General features: G+C 36.8%; 1 protein-coding gene across 2 annotated transcripts in view; it reads left to right on the top strand.

Annotated features, from left to right (window-relative positions):
* Positions 1 to 24,497, top strand: part of LOC149579583 (uncharacterized) — a 30,660-nt gene extending 6,163 nt beyond the window's left edge. For both annotated transcript variants that reach the window (XM_089786042.1, XM_089786035.1), the window contains exons 3-8: positions 4,022 to 4,098; positions 4,178 to 4,220; positions 4,455 to 4,512; positions 14,992 to 15,061; positions 22,954 to 23,788; positions 23,977 to 24,497. In XM_089786042.1, coding sequence (XP_089642168.1) covers positions 4,022 to 4,098; positions 4,178 to 4,220; positions 4,455 to 4,512; positions 14,992 to 15,061; positions 22,954 to 23,788; positions 23,977 to 24,017 — 1,124 coding nt within the window. In that variant the 3' untranslated portion in view covers positions 24,018 to 24,497. The remainder of the gene's footprint in view (positions 1 to 4,021; positions 4,099 to 4,177; positions 4,221 to 4,454; positions 4,513 to 14,991; positions 15,062 to 22,953; positions 23,789 to 23,976) is intronic.
* The last annotated feature ends 484 nt before the right edge of the window (positions 24,498 to 24,981 follow it).

Genomic DNA, 24,981 nt, shown 5'->3' with positions numbered 1-24,981 from the left:
GGCCAAATTTGCTTAGTTAGAAACTCCGCTACCTTTTTCCACCCCTGTTCTGCTTTGGGGATATGGGCACCTAGCGGATTTGAGGAGAGCCACTCAACCAGTGGCTGAATTGAAGAGTCCCCTCCACCAATTAGCCTCCATGGCTCAGTTCCCACATCAATACCTATGCCTAGAACAAATCTCTCAATTATGTCCTCCAACCCCAGAGGCCATTGCCTATCCACACATGCAACAACAACCTGACGGACCTCTTCTTTCGATTCCCCCACCATCAAGATGATCGCAACAAACAACGACGCCATATCTAGGTTTGATCTCCTCTTTTAGAATGTGTTCAGGTATTCTGGCCCTAACATCTGTTGCACACCCTCCAGAAAGGTTAGGTCGTCAAAAACAAATGTGTTTGAGGTGCCGTGTGGTAATCTGGCCTTCGTAGGTCTGCATCTGAGAATCCGAGCCCAAGGTGAAGTTTGCCTCCATTTCTGTCGCAGTGGGAAACAAATGAACTTGGCCTGCCTTCTAACTGAATATATCTGCCTTGGAACTCTCTGGAACGAAGTACCGAGGCAAGAAAACACTCAAAGCTGACACGCGCGAGGGATACATTGGTAGATTGGAAATCTCTGCATATCGTGGAATGATTTAATGTCATCGGAAGTCGGGATCATGATGCCTTCCCCTTAAAACCATCCAGTATGAAACATTTCATGTGTGAATTAATGTGTCTAATGGCCAGACAATAGTGCTCTTTTTATTCTAATGCAAGGTAACATAGGTCCTCAAAGATCTCATTTTGTGGAGCTAATGCTGCATTAGCACACATGTTGGCTAACATGTCTGCCACCCTGTTTGCTTCCCTAAATGAATGAGAAACCTTAAAGTCATCGAATTCTAGAAGCAATTCTTTGATTTGCTGGATAAATTGATCAAGGTGCCATGCCTCCATCTTCCCTCTCTTGATGCCATTTATGATGATCTCTGAATCTCCTTCCAAATGGACTCGTTTACAGCTAATTTTTGCTCCCAAGACTAGAGGCTCCCTGGCTGCAGAACATTCTGCAGTATTATTCGTACCATCCTGCAAACATTTGGCTGCAAGAGTGAGAATGTTGCCCTTGTGGTCTCATGCCACACACCCACACCCTGAAACACTGGGTTTCCCCTGGCCGCCCCGTCAAAGTTAATCTTAATCCAACCAACCTCTGGAGGTGTCCAGAATGCTGTTGCCCGCTTCAAAGTTGGATTAACCCCAACAAGCCCATGAATGGGCCGAATCTGAAATTATGATTTATTTATTTGCACTATGTCAAAAAAAAGTAAAAAGTTAAAACCGATTAGGGATTTTTTTACTGCAATTCAGCGCCTGTTTGGCTTTTGACCTGGCTGTCAGAGGTGACTTTGCAGTCTGCAAGTGCAACCTGCATTTTCTGGTGGGCTTCCTGTTTCTTTGTTGGCACCAGTGATTTTTATGCACATTGGCTCTTCCTCTGTAGGGACGATAAAGTTATAAACATGCGACTTCCTCATAATTTTTTCACTGTTTTTTTCTGCGTTTCTGCGACCAAGAGACTTATCTAAACAATACATTTCTTTTTCTGTCTTTTTCAGCCATGTCATCTCAATTTTGTAATATTCCGCTATTTTTGGCAGCCTTTTTTGGTGTCTTCTACCACAGACCCAGCATCTTTTTTTTTTTTTCCTACTATTTCGGCATTTTCTGGCATAATTATTTTTTGGGACTTTCTGCTGCAAACCCTAATCTGAACATTTTATGGTCCTGTTTTCTGGGTTTGTTCTGAAATTTTTTAAAACTCTAAATCCGAAATTTTCCGATTCTCCGACCTAGGGTTTTCTGAATTTTTTTTGATGGGTTTATCAAGTTTTTCCCTTAAAAAAAATGCAGTTGGATTTTTCCAATTTTCCTAAAAAACAAAGTTCTGTATTGTTTGATCCATATCTTGTGTTCTGTCTGATTTTGGTAAATTTTGCATCTCAAAAATATATGTGGTTTTGGTCGAATTTTTTCATCAAAAAAGAAAAACTTCTTAAACTAACTTAAACAGACTAAGCAAAATTCAAATTTCTTTTGTCATCCACAAAAGCACTTCCCTCTGTCTCCAAAACTTATAGAAACACTGATCGGAACATAGGAGTTCCTCCTAACATTTGACAGAGGGAAAACTTGGGAAACGAGCTTTTACATGGGTTGTGCAAGAGATTTTAGTTGTTTAATAATTTCCTCGGAGCGCAAGCTAGGGGGTTGAAGTAAATTGGAACATTTGGGATGGAATATACTATGATGAATTTAGACTAAGTTTGTCTCAAATATGTGTATCCATATGCATGCATTATCGCACATTTTTGTATAGGAAACAAAATGCATTGTGCAACTGTTTGCATGTTGAAATGAAGTCTGCTGGCAATAATCTTCCTTGATTGAGCAATCACCTTTAATCAATGACTGATCAGTTATCCCCAATCTATTTAGTTAATGCTGTGCAACAAATCTTTATTGATTCTATCTAGGACTTCATGTTTTTTATTTTAGAAATTTCTAACTGCATGCTAAGTGCTACTTTATTTTAGGAATTTAACCTGTTTAGAACTGTGTACAAATCCCAACTGAACTTTTAATTTAGTTCAAAGTGTCCTTGATTTTAGAAAAATGAAGCTGTTTCACTGTTGACTTACTTTGATTGCTAGTTCATTACAAGTCCACACATTTGATTTGATTGTTGGTTCCCAAGCATACAATGTTATGGTGGGTGGCAAAAAATATCTAGGAAAACAGGACAAATATCATGCATCCACAAGGATATGGCAGTCAAGCTTTGTGTCAGTAATTCCATGAATGGGGGAGTGGGGTGGAGTGCTACGTTTGTCTTCTTAATGCTGTAACAAGATAGCTAATTTTATGTCTATAGGGTCTTATTTTGACATGTTTGTAAATTTCAATTATTTGGTTCTGTTTACTGTGACTTGTCTAGGGTCTATGTGTTTGAGGTTCATCTCCTTTGGAATTTAAGATGCTTTTCCAGTTTTTTCGTATGGCACTTCTTCAACCTATTTTAACTTACTGTACTTTGAGAGTCACTAATCTACTTAGGCCATATTTGGATATTAATTACAATTTCAATTGTTCTTTCTTTCACCCTAAATTCATCCAATTTGTTGATTGTTTAGAGGGAGAAGTGTTATTAGTTGTCTTCTCACCTTTAGCTGTGTTAATAATAAGGAAGCATGAACAAACACTCACATCTAATGTCAAGTAGAAGAAATGTACAAGATATCCAGAATTGAAAAAACATGCTATTCTAGCAGATCACTTTTAAATCAGAGATACAACAATAATAGTCCTTAAGGAAGGATCAAATCCATAGCTCTTCAACAGAAGAATAGAACCAAAAGTGTAATCCTTGTCTTCTGTGTCTAATGATAATATAAGATATTAATGGTCTTACGTAATTTGAAAATATAACGTTATTATTTTTGAAGGTCTTAAGCAATTTGGTGTTCCTTCTCATCAAGAGAAGAAACCATCATGTGATAGCAGATATAAATAATTATACTGGAGTAATGGAACCAGAAAAATGCACACAGTAAGCCAATAATTGGTAAATATGCTACTCTGGCAAATCACTCATAAGTTCTACTCTATGGTAACTCTTAAGGGTCAAATCCATATCTCCTCCAACAGAAGAATACAATAAAAAATAAAAGTATATTCCTAGTAATTCTCTATTAGGGAGAATTTAAGATATTCATGGTCATATAAAAATAGCATGTTATTGCTTACCATTATTTTAAATAGGTAAAGCAATTCAGCATACCAACTCACTTATGCATTCATTAGAACAAGGAAAGAAAACTCTAAGAAAGAAGATTTAAGTAAATAAAGTTAGTGAAATCAGTGAGGAAGCATTATTATTTGGAAGAAGCATGAGACAACTGCAGAAATTAGTGAAGTTGTGTGTTCTGTCCGAATGCATTACATCACACATGTCAATTTTTCTTTGTGCAGGAGCAACTCCGAAAGGTGTTTTAAGAGTTATGGGTGTACAGGGCCTTACTATCTATCATGTGAAGAGTCACTTACAGGTAGTCACAAAAACAGGGGCATACATTTAGATTTGGTTTTTTTCCATTGTATTTACATCATTGCTGATTTTCTATGCAGAAATATCGGCTATCCAAATATCTGCCAGACTCCGGAGCTGATGGTAAATAAAGTTTAGTTTACCTTTTGAAGATAATGATACGGTTTTTGCACACAAAATTGTTCAGAGAAATCTTTCAACTGTATTTAGGGTGTTAGCCATAAAGGCTTTGAGGGACGGATGTATGATTAATTATATTACAAGTTTAGGCTGCTGACTTCTAGTATTTAAATGTGTAAATAGAAGACCAACTAAAAAGAGATTGATAACGTGCTGCTGGGTTTGTGTTCTGTGTAGGGGACAAATCGGATAAGAAAGACTCTGCTGATATCCTCTCCAATTTGGATGCCGCATCGTAAGTGGATCTTTAAACTTTTCCCCTTGCTGTTTGTTTTTTAAAATACTCATGTTGCAGATTTGAGGATATTAAGTGTGTGTTTGTGCGTGTATGTGCATGTGTGTACACAGGTGTTTGTCAGTGTGAATGGATTTTGGACATTCAGTTTTGAATACTTAAGTTTAGTATCACATACTTAAGTTTAGTATCACATACTAAACATCCTTAAACAGATCCCAAAGTTGATGTTCATAGGGAACTTTGTTTGAAGACTATAGCATTAAGTGGGGGGTTAATCTAATCAGTATGACAGTTATTGCAAGAACTTGGACAATTGTTGGATAAATTATTAAACTGTTGCCTTTTTGGCACATATATAAATTTGCATGGTCAAATGGTCAATAGAAACTCAGATAATTATTGGCATGATTTCTTTTTGTCTCCTCCCTACTCAGCAGCTCCTTTCTTGCACCAAAGAAGGTTTAAATCAAATAGAAAGGAACTTCATCAGCTCTGCTGCTACTCCCCAGCTTTGCATTTTTATTGTCTCGGTGTGATTTTCTCTCTTTCGTACTCATCAATGTGCATGGTGTGATTGAACTCACTAATATGTTTTTGAAATTTACGAGGCAGGGAGAGCAGCAGGTAGTTCACATGGGAGAAGAAAGAAGGAAAGCGAGAACATCCTGAGGAGAATTCTGTTGTTTTATCTTGATTGCATGAGTAGCATACAAATGAATTTAGAGAACACAGTGTCAGGCTGGGGGGATAGGGGAATGTAGGTATGTATCCTAGGGACAGTGACTATAGACCCAAGTTTGGAGATAGATGACGGGGAACAATGTGGGGATGACAGTGCAAATACAACTAATTCAAGCCAATAAAGGAGAAAAAATATTTCTTTTCCATGCAACCCCAAAACAATATTTTTTTCACTTTTTTCGAAATTAAAGTGGATTGTGCTGCAGTCCTTAGCAAGGTCAAGGAGCAGTGTCAAAGAAAGGCCTGCAAGGCTACAAGAAATTTCATGGCATGTGCTCTTTGATTGCTCTTAACCAATTGTTTGTTTGTAAATCCTTCCAATCACTTTTCATTGAGTTCCAAACTGTTGGCAATAAAAATAAAAGTTGTATTCAGTGGCTGAGTTTCCTTTTGTATTTGCCAATCTAAGTTAAAGTAACTCGTGAGTTTCTGCAGCAGAGTTGCATATCTTCTGTATAAACTCATCAGTGTGATGAGTAATCACGAAGTTTTTAAACTATGGGTGTACAGTATGTTGGTAACAGGACGGTATCTTTAATTACAATCTCCAATACCCTCCTTAAGACTGATTAGGCCCTTTATGTGTCAAGCTCAAACTGGTGCTGATGAGAGAAATGAAAATTTGCTGAAATTCACTTGCTTTGTGGACGTTAAGGACAAACCTTGATTCTTTTTATAGATAATTCTCAAAAGAGTGGAATTTTGTCTCACATATGAAAGAAATCGAAGCAATTATGTGTGCTGGTGGTTGGCTTTTCTGTTGTGTATATAAGAAGTCAAAACCCAGAATTCTGCTATTTGAAATCAGACCATCACTGTGAAGATCAGAATCAGAAAAGTTGAATAACAGTGTACACTCATACCATTGCTGATTAAAAGCTGATACTCAGTGTCAGTAATCCAATAGAAGTAGAAAACAGTGAGTCCCATAAGGACATACTAATGCTCTTATCTCCAATTCCATCTGTTGCATTTAATGCGAACCAATGAATAACAAACCAACCGAATCTTGCGAAAGCTTCCTACATATTCAGAAATCAAAAGGTGTAGTCATCACTTAAGAAGGAAAGAGAAAAGCAAGAAAGGATGTAGATTTTGATGTCTTTTTAAACAATAAATAGCCGCTGTTGAACAGATAAAATGGAAATGTTGAAAGAATATCGATAAATAGCTTCTACTGGACAGACAAGTATTGCTGAGGTGCTTGAAAGTTCTACTCAACCAGTCCGGGCTGTCCCCATGAATTTAATTGGCACGAGAACAATTTTTTGTATTATTACATGAACCCAGTCATCATTAAAATGGTTGCACCAACCTTGCTGCACATATCCAAAGAAGTGCACAAGGTTAGGGTAAAGATGTAATGGAGACCTTTGTTCCAATAGAGACTGAAGAGCATGTTATTTCATTACCTGCAGTTTCCTTCCCCTCACAATCTGTGCCGCAGGGATAAAGGACCAGGGCAGAAAAAGAGAACTAAAGAAGCCCCATTGGTTAGAAGACTAAATATCCCCGTGACATAAGATAAACCTCAATTGGTTAAGCCCCATCCGATAGAAGATAAAATATCCCTGTTACAAAAGAGAAACCTCAATTGGTTAAGGTTAAACAGGAAAAACAAGATATTCAGGAGGAGAAAGTGTAGGTGGTAGTAGACCAGTTTCCTCTCCCAGAAATTATTGACCTAGCAGTTGAGGAGGAAATGAATGTACATATTGGGATCTCTTCTTGGGCTTCATAATGCTTATTTAGAGTTATCACAGAAATAGGTGAAACAGATTTTCTTAATAAAGTAGAACAAATGAATAAAGAGGTACCTCCTGAAGTTCACATTCAACCAATGGAAGGTGTGTTAAAGCAATTCATTTTTTGGGTCACATTATATCTAGAAATGGAAAAACAATTAATGATGAGAAGGCACAAGAAGATGACATGGCTGATCAAAACATGGCCTTAAGATGAAACAGATGATCCTACTGCTGAGACTATACAGGATCATTCCAAAGAGAAGGATGATGAGGAGCAATGATTTTTTTTCCTTGTAGATACTTTCAAAGAACGTAAGCCAGAAGTTAGAATGAGAAATACACAGAGGAGATGAAAAGGATCTGGAATAAGGAGATATTGGACAGTGTCAGAAAGAACAGGATCATTCCAAAGAGAAGGATGATGAGGAGCAATAATTTTTTTTCCTTGTAGATACTTTCAAAGAACGTAAGCCAGAAGTTAGAATGAGAAATACACAGAGGAGATGAAAAGGATCTGGAATAAGGAGATATTGAACAGTGTCAGAAAGAACAGGAACGGGATGATGATACCCAGGAAAAGGAAATGTTAAACCCGCAACATTCCTGGAACAGAGAACAAAAACAGCAAGAGAATGTCTTCCTATAACATCAGAATTCTGGACAAGAAAATTTGATGAATATTTCTCCTGAGCGTTCAGACTAAATATAGGATAATGATAATCATGAAGAGAATGCTTTAGATAAGCAACAGTCCCTAGCTAAAGATTAGACACAAGAAGAGCAAAGTAAGACAACAGGGGCAAAGTCAAGGAGAAGTATCAGTGACTGCTATTCCCAGTTGGCTTACCAGTGAGTTGCAACCTGTGCAAATCATTCCACTAGGTTTAAAAAGTTTATTTCAAGAAGGGGAGATACCTAAACCAAAGAGGAAGGCCAGGGCAATGTCACCAATAAAAAGGGATGTGTCAGCCTCTTGAATTGTTCAGATGGCCACCCATTGACTACGAAAAATAATTGGGAGATGAGGATGATTAAATAATGGCTATAGATTTGTGTCATGCTATAAAAGAGCAAGAATGAAGAAGGATAATAAAAGGAAAAAGAAATTAAAGGACCAAATCGCCTGGTTACAAAGTTCTATCAAAAGCCTTGTGGGTCCAGGCCAAGTCATCCTAGATGTGCCCATAAATTTGACGTTACGTTACCAAGAACAAATAGCAGAACTTGACTGTAACAAGCATATGGCAGATGTGACAAAGGAATGGATTAAGGAGTTTTTATTTAAAGGAGAGGAAACAACAAAAGTGGCCAATAAGATTGGGAAGAGATGCTGTACTGGAAGGATAAGATTATTTATCTAAAAAATGACTATCAAAGTGCATATAAACGCTATTATGAAGTAATTGGTAAAATACTTGCGTGTAATTAACAAAGACCGAGAGGTCAATATATAGAAAAGAATGAACGATGTTTCCTTAGGAAACAATCATAAAGAATAGAAACATTCTATCGTAGCTAATAGAAAACTAATAGTTATCTACAGACTAACTAAATATTAGAAACATTCTAATATTTACAATAGATTACAAATAGATAACCGTTAGATGATAATAGATGCTATCTATTATTGTAATACCCTCCCTTAATGGTTAATCTGTCTACAACACCAAGCTGTTCTCCAAATTTGACAAACTTATTAGGATGAAGAGGCTTGGTGAGAATGTTTGCAGTCTGATCCATTGTAGGAACATATTGCAAGTCTATTGTCCCGTCTTTAACCAGCTGTTGTATGTAGTGATAGTGAACATCAACGTGCTTGGTTCGTTCAAGAAGATTGGATTCCAAGCTAATTTGATAATGAAGTGGTTGGTCTTGCTAGCGACATCTACATATCTCCAAGCATCGGACAAAGCCAAACAACTTCACAACCTGCCTTAACCGTCCCTCTACATTCAGCCTTTGTGGAGGAGAGATAAATGACCTGTTGCTTCTTATTGGTCCATGTGACGATACCAGATCCCAAATTGAACACATATACACAAGTTGACTTTTTATCGTCAATAGAGCTTGCCCAATTTGAATCTATGAACTCACTGAGTCTAGGTTTAGAACTTTGAGAGTAAAGAAGTCCATAATCTATAGTACCCTTCACATAACGAAGCACACGCTTTGCTGCCATTCAATGATCAGCCTTCGGAGCTGTCATAAAGCGTGAGATGTAGTTGATTGTGAAGCTGATATCAGGCCTAGTAACAGAGAGGTAGACGAGGCTGCCTACTTGTTGCATGTATGTAGTATCATTAATGGAGGAGAATCAGACTTGGCTGATAACTTGAGACCTTTCTCCATGGGTGTAGATGCAAGCTTGCAATTCTGCATATGGAATTTGTCTAACAGAGACTTGACATATTTAGACTGAGAGATGAATATACTAGAAGATTGTTGCCAAGCCTCAACATCTAGGCAATAATGCATGAGCCCAAGGTTAGTCATATCAAAAGACTGGCATAAATTCTGTTCGATTCCTTGAATCAAAGATGCTGAATGACTAGTGATGATCAAATCATCCACATAAATAATAAGGATGATGCCATTGTTAGTAGTCTTCATGTACAAATTCAAGTCTGAAGAACTCCTTTGGAAGCCTTGATCTTTGAGGTACTTATCAATTTTCATGTACCATGCCCGAGGGGCCTGCTTTAACCATAAAGAGCTTTCACTAATCTGAGAACTTGATGTTCTTTACCGACAACCTTGAAACTAGGAGGTTGCGTCGTGTAGACTTCTTTGTGGAGATCACCATTTAGGAAAGCACTTTTGATGTCCATCTGATGAACCTTCCAACCAAAGTATGCTGCTATGGCTAGGACTAATCTGATTGTGCTCATCTTTGTTGTAGGAGAAAAGGTCTCCTCATAATCAATGCCTTAACGTTGATAAAAGCCCTTTGCAACTAAATGAGCTTTGTACTTATCCAAAGTACCATAAGATTTGTATTTGATTTTGTAAACCTTATTTGCAGCCAATGGGTTTCTTCCTTGGTGGATGATCAGAAATGACCCAAGTGTTATTCTTCAACAGGCTCTGGTGTTCAGATATCATGGCTTGTTCCCACTCTGGAATTCCTTTAGCCTTGGAATATGTTTGAGATTCAAACACACTGTGAATGTTGGCCATGAGAGCAAAGTTAACGGACTCTGTAGATTTGCTCTTTTTCGAAGCAGTTCTCCCATCAATGAGCTCATCATCACGAAGATCAACAAGTGTCTTAGCTCACCACTTAGGACGAAGAGGAGAATGACCAACATTAGCATTAAGAGATGCTCTATGATTAGGTTCCTCATTGGAAGAATTTGGATAAAACTCAGTTGAAGCATCTACAAATCTTGGGTGATCCTGTAGGAGAAGCTGGAGGTGTTTGTATAGGGATCATTGGTATAACTAGAGCTTCAGGAGCTGTTGGAGCCCTCCTATCTGGTGGATCTAATGAAAGCCTAATTCCCAAATCATGAGCCTTCATAGGTTGGTCTACTGGAGTAGGAACGGGGGAAACAAGCATGAATGGTCCTCGCTGCTCATTAAAGACTATATCATGACTGTACAAGAGATGGGATGTCTCAGTGTTGATCCTAATGGAAGCCTGACTCCCAAATCACGAGCCTTCATAGGCTGGTCTGCTGCAGCAGGAACAAGGGAAACAAGCATGAATGGTCCTCGCTGCTCATTAAAGACTACATCATGACTGTACAGGAGTACTTGGGCAAACTTTTGAGGGTTATGACCACGATGTCCTTTTCCTCCATTTGGTGTCCAATGGCAAGCAATTGATCATAGATTTCCTGAATCCTATTTAGGTGTTCTTGGAGCAATTTCTGCTCATCCATATAATTGAAAACAATGTTCATTAGAAAGAAGGCTTTGTTTTTGTATAAAGTCTCATGAAGTTTCTTGAGATGCTCCCATATCTTGACAACTGTCTTGCTGGATGGAATTTGAGGGAGCTGATTATCAACCATGGATAATTTGAGAAGCATCACCACCTATCGGTTATTTAGATCCCATGTATTTTGATTAGTACCAGCTGCAATTGGACGTTGTGCAATACCCGAACAATCTGATTAGTATTCCGATATTCAAAGATTGCTAGTATCCGTTGCTTCCATGTGCTATAATTCCGACCATTGAATTTCGAATTACCCTTGAGTAGAATATTAATCAGAGGTGCCATAGCATGTTTTTAGTGAAAAGTGTGAAAATATGTGAAGGCACATATTTCGAGGCAAAAACAACAAAAGACCTAGAAAAAATGAAGAGGTACCAAGAAGAGAGCTCAAAAAACCCAGAAAGAATATGTTGTCAAATTTTGGATCTGCTTGCTCAAAAATTGAGGTACGAAAATCAAGGCACTCAGAAAAACGGATGGCAACTCAGTTGAGTTCTTGAAAAAATCCAACAAGGATCTCTAACTTTTTTTGATCTGGTACGGAAAATTAGGGTTTTGACCAAATACGGCCCTGGCTGCAAAAATCCCCAAAAATGGCAGAAATGTGCAGAAAAAAACAATTTCTGGGTGCAAAGCTGTAGCTGAGGGTTTGATAAACCCTAGACGTCACTAAATGGAGCAAAAATGACCATAAAATAGGCAAAAATGATCATGAACAGGCTGCAAAAATGCATGAAAACTGGGTATGATTTTACCAAAAATTACAGACAGTAGTTGCAGAAAAATGGCCAAAGTTGCAGACGAAAAACGCCTTTAGACGAAGCAGATGCCATAGAAAATAATTTAAAAAATAAAAGGTAGATAATTTTGACTAAGAAATTATAATTATTTTAATTTTTTTTTAGAGTATTGGCTCTGATACCAAATTACAAGGTAATTGGTAAAATACTTGCCTGTAATTAACAAAGACCGAGAGGTCAAATATACAAAAGAATTAATGATATTTCCTTACAGAATAGAAACATTTTATTCTAGCTAATAGAAAACTAACATTTATCTACAGGCTAACTAAATATTAGAAACATTCTAATGTTTACAATAGACTACAAATAGATAACCATTAGATAATAATATACGCTATCTATTATCGTAATAAACACAACCGCTGAACCAACATTCCTATGCCAACTCAACCAGAATTCAGATGTGAAAGTTCTTTTGTTTGGAACTTCCAAGCAAAATGCAAACCATGATGCTCAAGTATAATTCAAACTTAGGTTGAAAGTCCTTTTGTTTGGAACACCAAGTAAAAGCAAACCATGATGCTCAAGTATACTTCTAATTTAGGTTGAAATGTACCACCCTTGATGGATGAATTTTTCAGCTAACCAAAGCTGAACCCTTACTGTTTTATTATGAATTTCAACTATACATAATCTGCAAAGCAAAATTCTTCTGAACTAATATTGAGGGTCTCACTCTTGCTTTGAAGTCAAAGTGATGTTGCTCAGCTTATGAAATTTACATAAATGAAATACCCCCAAGTAAACAGAAGAACACAAATAGTTATGATAATACCCATGGATCAAAAATATTATATGATTATTGAAGATATGATTGGAGAGAAACCCTTAATGCTCCTGGGCACTGGATTCTATGAATAAAGAAAATAAACTAATCATGATTAATTGGATGAAATAGTGGCAGTTTGGTTCTTTATTCGAACAACTTTAACTGCACATGAAAAGGGGATAGGCTGACTTAATCAAGGTACCTATTCCAAAGCTATGTTACCAGAAACGAGAAACGAGAAACCTAACCGCAACATAAATGTGACGAGAAACGAAAATTTGAAAGGTTGCGTAAAAGAAACGTATTATATATATATATATATATATAACCAAACTAATTTATTTCTTAGAAATTAATTCTTAATTCTATCTTAAACTGTATTAATCACTTTCTAATTCAATTGCACAAAAAAACTAATAGTTGACTGTTACTAAAGTAATTCTCTAGATTTTATAAAATCTTAAAACTTTAAAAAAGAAACTTGATTAATAACACTCCATGTTTCTAAATATTAACAAAATTAAAACTGCTACTTCGTTAACAAGACTGAAACACAAACTAAAACAATACAAAACTAGTTTAACAAAACGAAAACTACTACTTCACGGCCTGTTACATTCCCTATGCGTGCTATAAAATATATTAATAGTTTTTTATTTATAACATTATTCTCACACAACACACAAATTATTAATAGTTTTTTAATTTATATTTTCCACACAGAAACGGCCGTTGTGTGACGGGAAACCTGTTTCGCACGTCGCGACGTGAAACGGGGCTTCCCCGTCACGTTTCTGGCAACTATGCTCCAAAGTGATAAAATGTGAATTTCAGAACTTATGAATTTAGGGCATTTAATTTAAAATGGCAGCCCAAAGGTGTATCACATGATTGGAATGCAATGGGATTCATAGGAAAGAAGTGTAAGTAAAAACTGTAACGTCCAATGGTACTCTTAGAGCAGCTGTTCTGATTGCTTTCTGTAATGTCACAGGGTGTCACAGTGAGTGCCTTATGGATACAAATGAGGAGAACAAGAAGTCTCTATGTTCATCTTTGAGTAACGCACCCAAGGCATACTAAACCTCATCACTTTTGTTCCAGGCATGCTTCATAGATTTCTTTTGTTTTATCATCAAGGGCCTTCCAGTTTCCTTGCTAGCCACTTAAATCAGTACTTTTTTCTCTATATATGGGGCCTCATCAGCCTTAGGCTTTAGGAGAGGTTTCATGAGGAATAATTTGTGTTCTAGATTTATCTAGCTTGGCCTCATAGGTTTGGGTGTTTCCAGTGGCATTGTCAGATTCTTCATTTAATCTTCTTTTGGTGGCAGATGCCAATGCCATTGGTAGTCCTTGCCTAGGCATTGCAACTAGTTTCTCTAGCTTTGGTTATGATCTATATCTTGTTTAATTGAGTGACTTAAGCGTATATTGCTATTTTTTACTTGCTATTTTGTAGTTGTTATTGATTCATATATTTGGATTGTCGCTGGATTGAGCATACCTCAATCTAGTTATTTTACATTGTTTTCTTTTATAGGCTGAGATAGCTACTTGTTAAAAACTAGAGTTAGCCTAGGCCAGTTGTGGTCATTAGTTTAATAGTTACTTTTCCTTTTCTTTGTTTTAATCAAATTCTTGGGCAAGTGGAAGAATTCCAGACGTTGACAGGTCACATTAGCTGTCACAATGTCATCAAGGTCCTTGTTCAGCATCAGTCTCTTCAAGGTTCGATAAGTGGGAAATATTTCTTTTTAAATTTAAAGAGAGAAAGATGTGAACTCAATTGACAGATGCATGAATGTGAGGCAACTATCAAAAAGAACAGATTTCTCCATGATTCTGTTAAGAATGGTTGTCTGCTATTTGAGAATTTGGTACCTGATTTCCAGTTGATGGTTCAGTTTTGATAATTTATAACAACACTTGGTAGAGTCTCTACCATTTGATGTTAGACAATTTTATCATTTGTGAGATTATCGGGATAAATGCTTGCACACGCGGAATAAACTGACTAGTATGAATAATTAAGGTTAATGTTTCACATATCTCAGAATTAAAATTGTAAAATATAAAAAGTGGAACAAAAACAAATATCAACATTATCTGACAGGTGCTTCAACATCAGGCTAGACATTTTTGGGTTGCTTCCTCTTAGTCCAATAGTAATGTGTAAAGTAAACAATAATCTTGTAGAGAATTGTCTGTATTGCTTTAAACTCTAACCTGCTTGTCCCATATGTCTTTTTGTTCTGTCCACATAATTCATCTGCACCCAGCCTTAATATTCCTGTAGAAATTTGCAACATAGATCATCTTCATTCTAGTTTCTTCCTTTTTGCTGCTGCTTCATTGATCGTTGTGTAGACCTGACTGTGGGTGTTTTTATTCATATACATATGTATTTCAGTATTGTTTAGGGAGTTTGGTGTTGGACACAATGCTAATTATATATTCTCTTATTTTCAGGGGAATGCAAATTACAGAAGCATTGCAGATGCAGATGGAAGTACAAAAACGCCTACATGAGCAGCTTGAGGTAGGTTTTCTGCTGTAAAATATTTCTGCTTTGCATTTTCCATTAATGTGTTAATTTTTAAACCAGACTAGCATAGAATATAGAACAGATATCTTAAAAATAGAAAGAACAGATATCCCAAAAACACAAAGAATAGATGGACACAAGGATTTATCCTGGGAAAACTCTCCTCTTGAGGGTGAAAAACCCATCCACACCAAAAACTTAAAAGCAATCTTTTATTGAATTATAGAAGAGTCTAAAACAAAGCCAATATCCTCTCTTCGTCTTCACACTTGAAAAATAATAACCAATACTCTCTTTACAATAAATGAATCTGTAACAAGAAAAACTATATATATGAAAACTGCTACATACAATATCTATAATCAACACTCCCTCTATCTCCTGCATACAAAAACTAATCACAGAATAATGAACAATACTGATCAACAACAACATTGAAGTCTCAGCCTACAACACAACGGTAAGTTGTGAGCCTCTTATTGGAGAGGTCTTGGGTTCAAATCTACTTGAGCTTAATAAATAATAATAATTTATCACAACACATAATAATAATAATAACTAATCCTGGCTTTGACCCCTTACCGATCTAAAAAAACAAAACACTGAAGTCTCAATATGTACAGCAGCACTCCGCAGGAAAACAAACACAGAATAAGTTGCTTCAACAGAAGAATGACAATCTCTTCACACATAGAAGAACGACACCCTGCAAATGTTCAACTATGATTCTGACTGCAAACTGCATGACAACGATCTCAGAACTAGCACCCGCAACTGATTAGAATCCTCTACCAAAAAATCAAATGCCACAGAACAAGAAGGGGAGGCCCTTAGGCTTCTGACAGCTGCGGCGCATGTGGCTCTTCAATCTTCAACTGTTACACAAGCATAAACTTTCATTTGCTGACAGTAAAGACTCTTCAGTCTTCAAAAGGTGTGACTCTTTGCTTGCCAAACACTATGCAAGATAAAGACTCTTTGCTTGCCAAACAGTAGGCAAGATAAGACCCTTGAATGCCCAACTGTCATGCATGCACATGGCTCTGTGAAAACTGACATTAACCAAGAATCAGACTCTTCAATATTCACTAGATTCTCTCAAATATACAATGTCTATTAAATGACTGGACTAAAGTGAAAGAAGTCTTTCAGCCAGCGAACAGATGAAGCACCAATGTTGATGAAGAGTACAATTTCTGATAGAAACAACCATTGCAGGTATAGTGGATAGCTCTTGCAGCTACCAATTTTCAACAACCGCTCTTAGCAAAGGAGATATCCTTTCCAGATTCTCATGTCATGGAGTCTCTCAAAATGATAGACATAATGGCTACATCCATTGCGAGGGAAACCAAAACTTTATCACAGATTCTCTCAACATGATAGCATCATGGAGTCACTCAAGATGATGTTCACCATGGCTACTCCCACGTGTGAAATAAATGAACATACAAGCTCTCATCATGGAGTTACTCAACGTGATTTTGTGATGGAGTCTCTCAAGATGACATCCACTATGGCTACTCCCATGAGTGAAAAGAGCAATATCTCCATCTTAGAGGCAAACAAGGGCTTTCGCCTAAAATTTTACTGTCTCAGAGAAAAATGCATTAATAGCAAGTAATGAGTAGAACTGATGCTGAGACTCCCTTTCAGCAGAGGCTCCCTCTTAGAAAGGGCAGCGTTCTCACAACTTAAATTATCACAATAAATTACAGTTGACTCCAATGTTTGACCAATCAAGGAGCTTTCAAAGCCACACTGCTTCACGGGCTTACTGATCCTCTGCAAAGGACTTAGCACTATCCATCTGCCGCTCAAGCACCCACTAAATCTCCAGCTCGATGCAGAAAATATACTGGACATGCGTTGCTCAATGCAATGAAAGAACCCACAGATTGTAGTCACATCCAGAAAGCTCATTGTTTGTAAATTCTTGTCCAGAACTCAGGCAAGATGAATATACAGTGCCTTTGTTGATGATATAGTAGCAAATTCAATGTAAATGCCCAATGTGGTGACTCTCTTGATTCTGCCAAGGTTTCCTTAATAATGCCAGTTATATGAGTCTTGGGTTATACCACTGTAATGTCTCTTGACAGGCAACTTACTTCTGCTGTGACTGTCTGAAACAACGTACACCATCACTCATCAGTTATGATAATTTGGAAACAGTATTGTAGATATTCACAGCAAGTTCTGCCCAAAAAAATAGGGCATAAGATTTGCACTCTATGTTCTCTACAGAAAACGGCAAGTTGTTAAATGGTCTGAAACACCAGTGCTTGCATTCTTTACCTTATGCTTCAATCCAAGAATAAAGGCAATTCGCCCTCATAAACAACACCAATAGGTGGACACATTAAATTCCCAACTACAGAGGATCTCACTCTTACATCCAACCATTTATGAGCCAAAACTGAGGCAAGATATGAGAAGCCAAAAATAAAGAATGTTCTTCTCCTACTTGATCAAAGTCCATGCACAGATGCAACCCAATAATCACTCCCGGCAACAAAGACTGAAGCCACCACAAAATATTATTTTCACCACCCAATATAGTCCCCATGCAATTGTGTTAAAAATATGGGCTTAACCATTAAACCAGCTCATGAAGCAATCACAGAGCCATTCACCTCTAAATTAAAGAGGACTATGATAATCAAGATGCAGTAACTTGGTACCAGACTCCAAGGATGAGCTTAATCACAGTGCTTGGTAGAACTGAACAACTCTGTGCAGCTTACAGATAGTATAAAGTCACCTTGAATTGGAGATTTGAACTGTTGGTAATGTTTAGTGGTGTCATTATTACCAAGACCACTCTGATCAATGTATTCCTGCAGTTACAAATATCTGTTAAAAATATTACAAATATACATTGACATCCCGATAGAGGTTGAAGAATGCTTTCAACAATAGAAACACAGATAGCAATGTATCTCACACAAGAGATATGACCCAATAATTAAGAAAAGAAGTTGTTTGAACTTATGATTTTCTCGTCTCAGTTTTCCGTCTGCAACTACATTTGTTTTACAGCAATACAAAGTTCAAACTATACATAACTATTATTGTAGGAGATTCTAGCCAGCCTGACCTGGAAATCATACAGTTATCATATATGATATAACAGATCACCAATTTCATTTACAATATTAGCAAAATAATATAAAATACAACTATTAGCATGTCTGAACAAAATCATAGAAGAAAGACTACATTAAGTGTTCATATAATATTGTTGTATGTATATCAAAAATCATTTTAAATACAATGATATGAATATCGTACTAATAAATATTTATCTCAATGATTGTCTAAACTTCCTCACAATCCACCAATTGTTCTTTCCTGATCTTTGCGCCTAAAGGCTCAGATCTGCACAGCTTCCATCCTCATAGAACTTTCTCACAATCCACCAATTGTTCTTTCATGATCTTTGCACCTAAAGGTTCAGATCTGCACAGCTTCTATCCTCATAGACATGAATGCCAAATGTGTAAGCATAGATGGACATGACAGCTTCCTCCCTGTTGATGTCAAAATGGAAGCTTTGGGCAAGGTTTGCATGAGATGCCTCAATAGCTGAGATTGTAACACCCGCCTTGAACATTTATCTATAAAGCATAGTAGCAGATAAATACCCTTCCAGGTAAGAAGTTTCTTCCAAGATTCTGTCCTTCAAGGCTCTTTAGCTATACGTTCTCATATGAATCCTTCAGTTGTTCCATTGTTCCCATTACACATCATAATCTCGTAAATTCCTGTGGCTTAAACCATCAACATGCAGCTAGCAAGAATTCCTAGCAATCAGTTACTTTGAAAAACTTTGAGGAATGTGAAAGTATGTTTCAGGAAACTTCAACAGAACCCATAATCATGATTTATGCACATGAAACTTTGAATGTCTTCTCAGCTAATCAGCAACATAGTCCTATCAACACATGCCAACAATATTGACACTCCATCAAACATTGAATAGCTTGGTTGAGTGGTGAATAAGGACCGCTGGAAAACGATTAATTGGGCTCACCATTGTATTTGTTAAAACTTAATGTTATTATTCAGTCAAATAAATTTCTCATTATATTATATATATGTGATATATAAATAAGTTATGATAAATATTATAAATATGCAATAAATTATATTATATATATATATATATCACCCTACACATAAGTCATTGCAAATTATAATATTGAATAGGCTGAATGATCAATCATCTGTTTTTGCCTAGTTGGGAAACTAATCTTATTTTATTCCAAATCACCGATTGAATTATGGTAAGCAGCGACTTAGTTTAACTGCATTCTGACATGCAGTGCCGGTCCGGATAGGGAGGCCCATCCACAAATGGACATACTCCCCAAAGGAGACATGTCCAATTGTGGACAGGGTCTCCCGAGACAGGTTAATTTTCTTATTTATATGCAATCGGTGAGTATACCAGATACAATGAACACACAAATCAAAGCATAATCTTAGGTATTAAATTGCAGAGTTCATTCTTCAGTATTAACCAATCAGAGTTCAGTCTTCATCACCGACCTACAAATTTCGGCAGCTATAGAACGGTAGATTAGTCTGCTTTCAAATCAAATACAGTCAGCACATTGACATAGCAACATTTTCTCTATTCAATCAATATATATATATATATATATATATGTTATCATAAGGATATAAGATCAAAAGAAACAAGATTTCTCACTCATAGATAAAGTCTCATAATTAACAGTATAGCTATGCTGTCTGGTCTTAGAATAATACGTTCACTGCCACTATGTTTTTTGGTGTTGTTCACATATATCCCGAAATATCCATCATTCTGAATATTGGTATATAATTCAAGGTGATACCTCCATGCCTCCCAAATACAAGACATCTCTGCAATCAATTCACAATATCCTGCCTCAAATTCTCTAGAATTTATCACCATTGAGGTATATGGTCTGTCCGATAGGAGTGCTTGAACAATATATTATTTATTCTCCAACTTTTGTGAAATATTTAAATTATAGCTTTATATCATAAAGCCGCTGCCAGATTTAATTTCACTAAAGCAAATAAAGGGCGCGACATCTAGCTTTTCCTAACATTAATTTATGCTCTATTATTAAAGATAAGTATTGATACCAATAATGCCCTCCTTTTTTCTTTTCACAGCCGATCATAAAGTTGTTTCAATTACTACTACAGAATTTCAAGTTAATTTACTTTGCATGCAGAACTCGGACCTGCAAATGACAATAATCATTTTTTTGACAGATTCACAAAGAAACCTTCCAACCCAGGTTCAAACACTTCTATGGAATTCCATTCCAGAACATCCCGTAGAAAACTTCTTTTGGTCCTCTGCATTCAATAACTCACCGAACTGCATATTCGACACTCATTAGTCATCACAATTCTTTGAGTATCCAATCGTCCTATTCTGTTTCACCATGCCTCCCTTCTAGTATATTATTATTCGAAGGATTTAGAATGGGTTGAAACACGATCTAAGAATAGGACCCCTGAGAGTCTTTTAATTCTGAAAACTCTTGACTCAATATACTTTACCTACATAGAAATTGTAGTACTTTATCCTTACAATCCTACTCTGAATTTCTATAAAGTGAAATTGGATGCACCATCTGTCCATTCACCATATTTTTTTTTGAAACTTGAAAGGATTGATCTCAAAGAAAAGAAAAGAAAATTTCATTGTTTGAATAATTACGGTTCTTGGTTTTTACTTAAATGTGCTCTGGTACCTTGTTTTTGAACCAGACTAATAAGATATAGAACGGAAGTCTTAAGCACACAAAGAACAAATAGACACAAGGATTTATCCTTGGAAAGCCCTCCACTTGAGGGTGAAAGACCCAGCCACACAAAGCAATCTTTTATTGAATAATAACAGAGTCTAAAACAACGCTCACACCCTCTTGAGTCTGCACACTCTAAAATTAATAACCAATACTCTCTCCACAATTAAATGAATCTGCAACAGGAAAACTACACACATGAAAACTGCTACATACAATATCAATTATATACAACACTCCCTCAATATCCTGCAGACACAAACTAATCACAGAATAATGAACAATACTGATCAACAACAACACTTAAGTCTCAATATGATCCTACAGCAACACTCTGCTAAAAAATGATGTCAGAATAAGTTGCTTCAAGACTTCAACAGAAGAACGATGATCTCTTTACTCACAGAAGAACGGCACCCAGCAAATGTTAAACAATAATCTGACTTCAAAATGAATGACAGCGATCTCAGAACCAGCATCCACAACTGATTAGAATCCTCTACCAAAAGCTCAAATGCCGTAAAACAAGAAGGTAAGACCTTTAGGCTTCTGGCATGTGGCTCTTCAATCTTCAACAGTTACGCAAGCATAACATTTGTTTGCTGACAGTGAAGACTCTTTGCGGTCTTCAAAAGGTGTGACTCTTTGCTTGCCAAACACTACGCAAGATAAGATCTCTTGGGTGCCCAACTGTCATGCACGCGCATGGCTCTATGAAAACTGATGATGACCAAGAAAAAGACTTCAATCATACTCAGATTCTCTCAAATATATAAAGTCTATATTAAATGACTGGACTGAAATGAATGAAGTCTTTAAGCCAGTGAACAAATGAAGCGTCAACGCTGACGAAAGTTACAATTCCTAAGAGAAACAACCATCATAGTTATAACTTATAGTTGATAGCTTCTGCAGCTACCAATCTTTAACAATATGAACACAATAAATTGTTTGTTATGAGGGCATAAGTGGTTTGTAATCATTTTCTGAAAGTACCTATTAAAGATCATATATGAGCAAAAATAAGCCTATCTATTGTCTGCTCTAAAATTTGTGGGAACACAACATAAAAAACAATCAGGTTTTCTCTGCATCTGAGTCACCTATGTTTTGATTTAATTATGTATGTACGAAACTTAGCAGTTCAAAAATTGTCTCATGTTCAAACATGTTCAATTAATTACCTCTTGTCAATTAATTGTCTCTTGTTAAAGTATGTCCAATTTAACTTCTTTCCGGCTGGTTATGACAGTAGATGTAGTTTCTTATATATCCCCAGGTAGAGAAGCAGAATTGCTATACATCCACTTTTGTGTAACAACTTAATGCCAAACTTACTTTCATTCTTACATGAGTGGGTGCAAAATCTGTGCTTGTGAAATTTCCTCCAGAGTCTGATATATATGGACGACTGCCTCTAGCTATATTGAGGTTTTTTCAAATATAACGGTTAGCATATTTTTGTAAAAACAGCTTCTACTAACCACTTGGTGGTTATGCAAATTGGCTGCTGAATCTTTCCCAAGGTTCCTAATGGAACTGACCTCCCTTCTTTCCTGAATGAACTTCAACTGGGAAGCAATGAATATTCTGTTTGATTGTACCTGGGAAACTTTGTGGCCATTATTGACCATAATGCGGAGGTGAAGGAGCTGCAACCATGTGTTATCACCTATTTGACATCCAACTTTGACATCCAACAGACAAGTTTATACTTGAGCAAAAGTCAAGCTAGGACATGATTGCCTTTGGGACTGAGAAAAAAATAGTTTGAGATTTGGTTGTAGCTTAATCTTCCTCATATCTATACAGTTTGGGCTTTATTGGAAAATCTTGAAAATGTTGAAAAGATAAAGGAAAAATGAATGAACTTTGTATTAGGTCTAAATTTGATTTACTGTCAAAGCCTAGGTTGGTAATTACTTGGAGTAGTGGAGTGGTTTTAACTCTCTCAATTAACATCTTTAAATTAACATGTATAATTGTATTTGGTTTTTGGTGAACTGTATTACTTAATCATTTATCTTAAGTTCAAGCTATGTCTAGGCATTAATATAAAGTTACATTCAGGTGCAAAGGCAATTACAGTTGCGCATTGAGGCACAAGGGAAATATCTGCAGAAGATCATAGAAGAACAACAAAGGCTAAGTGGTGCATTGAAAGATGGTACAACTTCATCAGGTTTTAGTTTGCCTGCATCTGTGGTGCTATCTGAACAGCCTCTCGATGCTAAAATCAATCGTTCTAGTTTAGGTCCTGGTTCAGGGGCTTCCCAAGATGGTACAGGGGCTGAAGGAACTTCCAGTTTAGTAGCAAAGCAATCTTTCAATTGCTTGTCACATGATGAATCTCAGTCACTTTCTTCACAGCAGGGTCCACCATCGTCAGAATCACTTGGAGATGATGAGTCATCTAGCAGGGCCAATTCACCTGAGGAAAGTTCAAGGAGTGGGCAGCCGCCACAGAAGAAACCCAGACTGGATTGTATATCAGAATCTTCAGATCAGCAGATATGCAAGCAATCTGATGAGGAGCATACTGGTTTAAATTTTGAGGAGACTGGTCACTTTGAACACCGAGACATCAATCAAAGCCAAAATGGTGTCAATATGACTGATGTCCTTCAGCATAGCCATTCTGTCTCAAGTTTTGAGCAGAGGGACTCCCTAACTTTCATTGTAAACACACACCAGCTCCCACATACCCATACGGCTCCACATTTAGTCTCTCTTCCTCACCCAGTAGACTCAGCTGCTGCTTTGTCCACTTCAGCAATGCCTCAGCCTCAGAATCAACAATTTACCCAGATAAACCGATCTAGTAGTGATGCATTTGGTCGTGCAAAAATGCTTCAATCATCAGAGGACGAATTCCGACCTGTTGACTCTGTTGCAAGAATGACAGGTCAAGCATCAACTTATATGTAGATTGGTCCCTGATTGGAATGAATTTGAAGATTATCTGGAATTTATACTCAAGAAAGTTCATTTGGCTTTTTCCCTTGAGTTTTCATTCACTGTAATTACAAAAAAAAATCATTATAGTTTGTATGGATGCATTGGAGTGCAAAATAATTTGGTTTTTGGTTGCAGGTTTGCAGGAAGGCACTGTACATGATAGGAATCATGCCTAAAAATGCTTGGTGAGCCAGTAAGGGTTACCTGATCGAATTGGAATAGTTGCTACTCCGCTGCCCTAATGATGTTTGAACATTACAGTACACTTAACATGCCAGTTGTTGGGATTAGTGTAATGTACAGTTTAGCTGCTCTGAAAAGCAAAAAGTAGGTAGAGGCTTCACACTACTTTCAATATAGATTAAAACTTGTGGCTATGGAGCTATTCAAATTTAGATGGATGTAAATTATAATGTAGTCTTGGTTAATGTTGGCGGTCAATGTTAGACCCTTGTTTACCCAAATGGGTGCTGTACAAGGCAAGTCTGGTTGCCAAGTTAACATGATTCCAATGATAAGGGAATTCAGGGAAGCTACTAGTCCTAGGGAACTTTAGAGAAGCTGCTTGTCGTGGGTACCAGATCAGATAATTTTGGCCTGGCTGTAAAGGTAATTGTAACTGCTGGATTTCATGCTTTAATCATTATTTCCTTTCAGATCTGGTTGCTTGTCTGTTGTGCATTTCTGAATTTTATTTTTCTAAGATTAGAATATTGTCAGGTGCAGCTGTACTAGTATAAGCTGGCTTTCCTCAGTTTCAATTATATATGAGTTGCCTTTAATATTGGGAATAAGTGGGGATTCATATTAATGGTAATCCGTAAATGCCTTCTGTTTTTCCGTTAAATGTTTCTCTCATTTCAAATTGGAGTCCTTATTAGATTGCAACCTTCATGAATAGTTATCTTTTTGTTATTTAGATTGCAAGCTTCTAAAACTTCACTCTGTAGAGCTGCATGCAAAACATGGACTCAGTGCTAGGTTGGAGGCTGTCTCTTTCTGGCCAAAGATGACGGTAGTTTGCAACTTTAATTAGTTAACATGTAGGCGTTTCTAGCATTTACTTTAAAGTGAAAATATCCAGGGCTTGTCCAAAGTTAAATATCTGTAGTTCTTGTGTTTAGATTTAAGATGTAATGC

The sequence above is a fragment of the Cupressus sempervirens genome, chromosome 1 (assembly GCF_028749045.1).
Source record: "Cupressus sempervirens isolate cs-2001-9-10 chromosome 1, ASM2874904v1, whole genome shotgun sequence".
In the NCBI taxonomy this organism is placed as follows: Eukaryota; Viridiplantae; Streptophyta; class Pinopsida; order Cupressales; family Cupressaceae; genus Cupressus; species Cupressus sempervirens.
Note: the sequence above shows the minus strand (reverse complement) of the source record. Positions and strands in the feature narration are given on the sequence as shown.